Below are 6,038 nucleotides of genomic sequence, written 5' to 3'. Positions count from 1 at the left end.
CCCTTCCAGCCCCTGGTAAGTACTAATCTATTTTCTGTCTCTGTGGATTTTTCTTTTTTTTTTTTTTTTTTTTGTCTTTTGTCTTTTTCCGTGTCCGGCAACGGATCGCAACCCTCAGTGTTGCCCCCGTACCGGACCGGGGACCGGCAACGGAATCGCAACCCTCGGTGCTGCTCCCGCGCCTCGCTCAGCCAGTGAGCGGGAACCGGTCTGTATGTGGGATCCGAACCCTCAGGCGGGAGCGCCGCTGCGCTTCCCAAGCGGCGCACTTATCCAGTGCGCCACCGGGCCGGCCCATCTCTGTGGATTTTTCTATATTGACATTTCTTATAAATGGGAGCATACAATATGTGGTCTTTTGTGTCTGGCTTCTTTCACTTGACATAATGAATGTTTCTAAGGTTTATTTATGTTGTAACATGAATCAGTTCTTTATTCCTTTCCATGACTGAACAATATTCCATTTTATGGATATATCTGGTAATTTTTGACTTGATGCTGGACATTTTTATTTTATATTGTTGGGTGCTAGATTTTGTTGTATTCTTTTGTAGGGCTTTGTTCTGAGATGCAGTTAAGTTATTGGCAATCAGTTTGATCCATTTGATCCTGCCTTTTAAGCTTTGTTGTTGTGGTTCTAGAGCAACCTTTAGAGTCTGAGGTAATTTGGCCCCACTGGTAATCCTTCTGAGGATTCTTCTTGATACCCTGTGTATTAGGAGATCTTTCCATGCCAGCTAGTGAGAACACAAACTATTCCCAGTCCCTTATTTTTTTAATTTTTTTATTTAAAAGATGACTGGTAAGGGGATCTCAACCCTTGACTTGGTGTTGTCAGCACCACGCTCAGCCAGTGAGCGAACCGGCCATCCCTATATGGGATCCGAACCCGTGGCCTTGGTGTTATCAGCACCGCACTCTACCGAGTGAGCCACGGGCCGGCCCTTCCCAGTCCCTTATTTTTTTAATTTTTTTATTTAAAAGATGACTGGTAAGGGGATCTCAACCCTTGACTTGGTGTTGTCAGCACCACGCTCAGCCAGTGAGCGAACCGGCCATCCCTATATGGGATCCGAACCCGTGGCCTTGGTGTTATCAGCACCGCACTCTACCGAGTGAGCCACGGGCCGGCCCTTCCCAGTCCCTTATGAACTCTGGGAATTGTTCTACCTACTTCTTTTTGGTGGTTCCTGCCCCACCCTTGTATATTTTCCTCACACATACACAGATCACACTCCATTAAAGTTTTGAAAGAGGATCCCTCTCTGGATCTCCAGAATTCTCTCTTGTGTAACTTCCTCCTGTCTGGTATTTTGCCCTGGAAATTCTAGCTGCTTTGGTCTCCCTGAGCTCTGAACTATGTTCATTCAACTGAACAAGATGCCATGCTTCATGTGGGCTACCCTTGCTGTACTGTGGCCTAAAAACTGTCTCCAGGTAGTAAGCTAGGGCAGTCATTGGGATCACTTTGTTTGCATCCCTTCTCTCAGGGATTAATGTCCTGGGCTGCCTGTTGTCCAAGTCTGAAAACTATTATTTATGTATTTAGTCCAGTTTTATAATAATTTAAGATGGTAAGGTAAATCTGGTCCCTGTTACCCCAGGCTGTGTTTTAAGGCAGTTTAAATGAAATGAGACATATAAAGAAATAATAGAAAAGTAATAGTAACAAACACTAAGAAGCTAGTATTCAAGTCATATGAATAATATTATTACAATTATTAAGTGCTAGTTTTTTCTCTGAACTTCCCACAAATCAGCACCGAAAGGAAAGAACAGAGCAAAAGGTTATCTTATAGAAGAAATAAACAATTTTCAGTAGAGAAAAGAAATGCTTTTTACTCTAAATTTCAAGGCAGATTTATCTCTTGGGACCTTATATGGGGAACTGCTATGAGATTTTTACATCTCTGTCCATTGTGACAGCTGGGGCAGCTGGCGGGAGTGATGCTGAGGCGACAGCTGCTGACTGGAAGAAGTGTGACTTGATTGCAAAGATTTTGGCCTCTTGTCCCCAGCAGTGTCTTTCACCAGAGAATTACTACAGGCATATTTGCCCCCAGGTAAATAATTTTGTTTCTTTTGATTTTTTGAGGATTATGTGCTTATTTATGGAAGGAGGACTTTTAATGATCCTCTAATATTGAGGTAAAAACAATATGCTATGTAAATTCAGAGAGGAGATTTCTTAATAAATGAATAGAAACTTGTGGAAGAGACTGACTGTATTATTAGGTTTAAGAATGCCTCACTGTTATTAAATAACTAGTCCAGCTTGCTCTCAGAGAATATGAAACTAAACTTTCATCTTGTTCATTACTTTCTCTCTTGGTATGTTTTTAATTAGTTTTTAAAAGTAGATATTAAATAAACAAGGTAAATTAGCATGGTACATAATTTAAAAAGCACAGAAGAGTAAACTGAAAAGTAAGTCTCCTTCCCATCCCTTTTCTCTAGTCTCTTACAGGTAATCACTGTTAAACAGTGACTAAAAAATAAACAATTTCCTGTGTATTTTCCAGAAATATTCTATGTATTATGCATATATAATTGTATGTGAATCTAGTGTGTATATATTCTAATTTTTATCCAAATGAACATGCTGCACACACTGTTTTTCATTTTGCTTCTTTCACTTAAAAACGTACCTTGGGGGCCGGCCTGGTGGCGCACTGCTACAGTGCGCCGCTTGGGAGCGCGGCGGCGCTCCCCCCGAGGGTTCGGATCCCACATGCAGACCGGTTCCCGCTCACTGGCTGAGCGAGGTGCGGGCACAGCACCGAGGTTTGCGATCCCGTTGCTGGTCCCGGTCCGGTACAGGCGCGACACTGAGGGTTGCGATCCATTGCGGGACACGAAAAAGGACAAAAAAAGGGAAAAAAAAAAAAATGTACCTTGGAAATCATTTCATGTAGAGTCATTTCATATAGAGCCTCATTCTTTTTCATGGGTGCATAATATTTCGCAATAATTTATTTAACCAGACTGCTATTGATGGACATTTGAGTTGTTTTCATTCTTTTGCTATTACAAACCACACTGCAGTTAATATTCATAAATCTTTCTGCATATGTGTCAGTACTCCATAGGACAAATTTCTAGAATTGAAATTACTAGTTCAAAGGATATGTGCATTTAAATTTTTTTTGATATTGTTTATTTACCTGTTTTCCTATACCTTTACCTGCATAGTGTGTTACAGAACTTTTAGATCTTTGCTAATCTGATAGGTGAAAAATGTGGAAGCAATTTTCTTTTTCTTTTTATTTTTTTGTGGCTGACTGGTATGGAAGGACTTCTCTTAATCAGTAGTCCCTGTGAATTTAGATGTAAGACACATCTTTTGGAGAATAGTCTAAAGAAGGCCATTTGGTTGTCACACTGATCTTCAGGGTTCTCGTGGGTAGGCACGCATAGGAACAACATATTACAATGCAAAGAGCTTATATTGAAAATACTAAATATATTTATCAGTTGCAATGATGAGTAAATATTTTCAAAACTAGTAGCTATGGTTTCTGTACTTAACAAAATGATAAAGTCAAAGCACAGGTTTCAGCCTTGATGAGTCTTTTTTGGCAGTGTTTGAGGTCACATACTGTTTTCAGACAGAAGGTTCTTTTGTCTGCAAAAAGTGCAAGAGTCGCTTTTAATTCAGCAATCAAAAATTAATTTTCCATTGGTTGCTTTTGGTGCCACTCACAAGCACTAGGGATAAATGTTTGTTTATTTTTGGTGGCTGACCAGTATGGGGATCCAAACCCTTGACCCAATGTTTATTTTTGAAAATAAAATAGACTCTTCTCAGGGATAGTTCAGACACAGCAGGCTCCTCAGGTCCTAAATATATTTAAATGCCTTGAGCCAAAAATTTCATATGGCAGTGCTATTTATAATAGCAAAATTTGGGGTTAAAACTGAATGTCTGGAAATTAGAGAGTAATTTAAGAAATTCTTACAAGCAGCTTGCCTGGAATATTTCTTGAGGAATTTATAGCAATATGAGAAGTTTTCAGCAGTACACAAAACTGAGTATTAAGTATGGTCTCAAAAAAGAATCGTTGCTATTGCAGGAAGGAAAAAAAAAGTAAAAAAGAGAAAACAATTATACAGGAAATACATTGGAAAAAGTATACCTAAAATGTTTATAGTGATTTGGGAAGATTTTTGTTTTCTTCTTAAAACTTTATTTCCATATTTTCTACAATGAGCATGTGTTTTATGAATTGGATAAAATTATTTAATAAAAGCATAGTCTTTCCAGCTCTCATACCCTTTGATATTGGCTGTTAAAAAAAAAATTATAAAATCAGTGCTATTGTAGTGAGTTTATTTTTTAGCTTAAAGAAATTAATGCTTTTTCTTCTTAGTAAATGTCATATTCCTTGCAAAGAGTGATTACTTCTTGTAATTTTTCTTGTAGATTCTGGATTTATTTCACTTTCAAGATAAATTGACAACACGACAATTTCAGAGAGTTGCCACTACTACCTTTATAACTATGTCAAGAGAACGCCCACAACTGGCAGCAAAGTATTTGCTTCAGCCAATGTTAGCTCCTCTTCATCGATGTTTGAATACAACAGGTAAAGGAGGAAATCTGGTGATGGGGTATCCCTCCCTCTATAGGACCTTCTTGAGTGTTTCAGATTTAAATGATTTAAGTCTGTGGTATTTCAGTGTCTTTAGTTTTAATTTCTACCCCTAACTTTTTATTTTGAAAAATTCATTTTACAAAAGTTCCAAGGAGAGTACATTAAGCCACTTTTATACACCTAGATTGGCCAACTATTCACATTTTGGCCATATTTGTTTATCTTTATTTCTTTTATTTATTAATTATTATTATTATTTTCTTTTTACCTTTCTACACACATAAACATACTCGTATCTTTTCTGGAACATTTGAGAGTTAGTTGTAGACATCTTGACACCTCACGCCTAAATACTTCAGCATGCATCTCCAAAGAAAAATGTCAGTCTCCTATATAACAACAATGTAATGATCACACTCAGGAAATTGAACATTTATACACTACTGTCATCTAATACACAGATTTTATTCAAATTTCCCTAATCATCCGAATAATTTCCTTCATAGCAATTTTTTAGAAATCCAGAATGTAGGGGCCGGCCCGGTGGCGCACTGGATAGTGAACCGCTTGGGAAGCGCGGCGGCGCTCCCGTCCGAGGGTTCGGATCCCACATACAGACCGGCTCCCGCTCACTGGTTGAGCGAGGCGCGGGAGCAGCACCGAGGCTTGCGATCCCGTTGCCGGTCCCCGGTCCGGTACGGGGGCAACACTGAGGGTTGTGATCCGTTGCCGGACACGGAAAAAAAAAAAGACAAAAGACAAAAAAAAAAAAAAAAAAAAAAAAAAAAAAAAAAAAAAAAAAAAAGAAATCCAGAATGTAATCAAGCATCATGCATTGCATCTACTTGTCATGTCTTTTTAGTCTCATTTAATGTAAAATAGTTCCCTAATCTTTTGTTTGTCTTTCACCAGCACATTTTTGAAGAGCCCAGGTTATGGAATGTTCCTCAATTTGTATTTTTCTAATTGTTTCCCCATGATTAGATCCAGATTAAACATTTTGGCAGAAATACTATGTAGATGATGTTTTTATCCTTAGCGCATCACATCAGTGGGTACATATTATCAGTTTATTCCATTATTAAATTTGATCATTTGGTTAAGGCAGTAGCAGCCAGGTTTTTTCACTACAAAAATACCTTTCCTCCTTAATTATTTAATTAATTAAAATAATTAATGGGCCGGCCTGGTGGCGCACTGGATAGTGCGCCGCTTGGGAAGCGCGGCAGCGCTCCCGCCCCAGGGTTCGGATCCTACATACAGACCGGCTCCCGCTCACTGGTTGAGCGAGGTGCGGGAGCAGCACCGAGGCTTGCGATCCCGTTGCCGGTCCCCGGTCCGGTACGGGGGCAACACTGAGGGTTGTGATCCGTTGCCGGACACGGAAAAAAAAAAGACAAAAGACAAAAAAAAAAAAAAAAAAAAAAAAAAAAAAAAAAAAAA

The 6,038-nt window shown here is 39.0% G+C and overlaps 1 protein-coding gene across 1 annotated transcript in view; it reads left to right on the top strand.

Annotated features, from left to right (window-relative positions):
- TANGO6 (transport and golgi organization 6 homolog (Drosophila)) overlaps positions 1 to 6,038 on the top strand; it is a 184,746-nt gene that overhangs the window by 12,407 nt on the left and 166,301 nt on the right. The window contains exons 4-5 of the mRNA XM_008567049.1: positions 1,927 to 2,063; positions 4,424 to 4,586. Of these exons, the coding sequence (XP_008565271.1) occupies positions 1,927 to 2,063; positions 4,424 to 4,586 (300 nt within the window). The remainder of the gene's footprint in view (positions 1 to 1,926; positions 2,064 to 4,423; positions 4,587 to 6,038) is intronic.

Source organism: Galeopterus variegatus, unplaced genomic scaffold (assembly GCF_000696425.1).
Source record: "Galeopterus variegatus unplaced genomic scaffold, G_variegatus-3.0.2 Scaffold18, whole genome shotgun sequence".
Taxonomy (NCBI): Eukaryota; Metazoa; Chordata; class Mammalia; order Dermoptera; family Cynocephalidae; genus Galeopterus; species Galeopterus variegatus.
The sequence above is the reverse complement of the archived record's forward strand: the minus strand, read 5'-3'. Positions and strand labels throughout refer to the sequence as shown.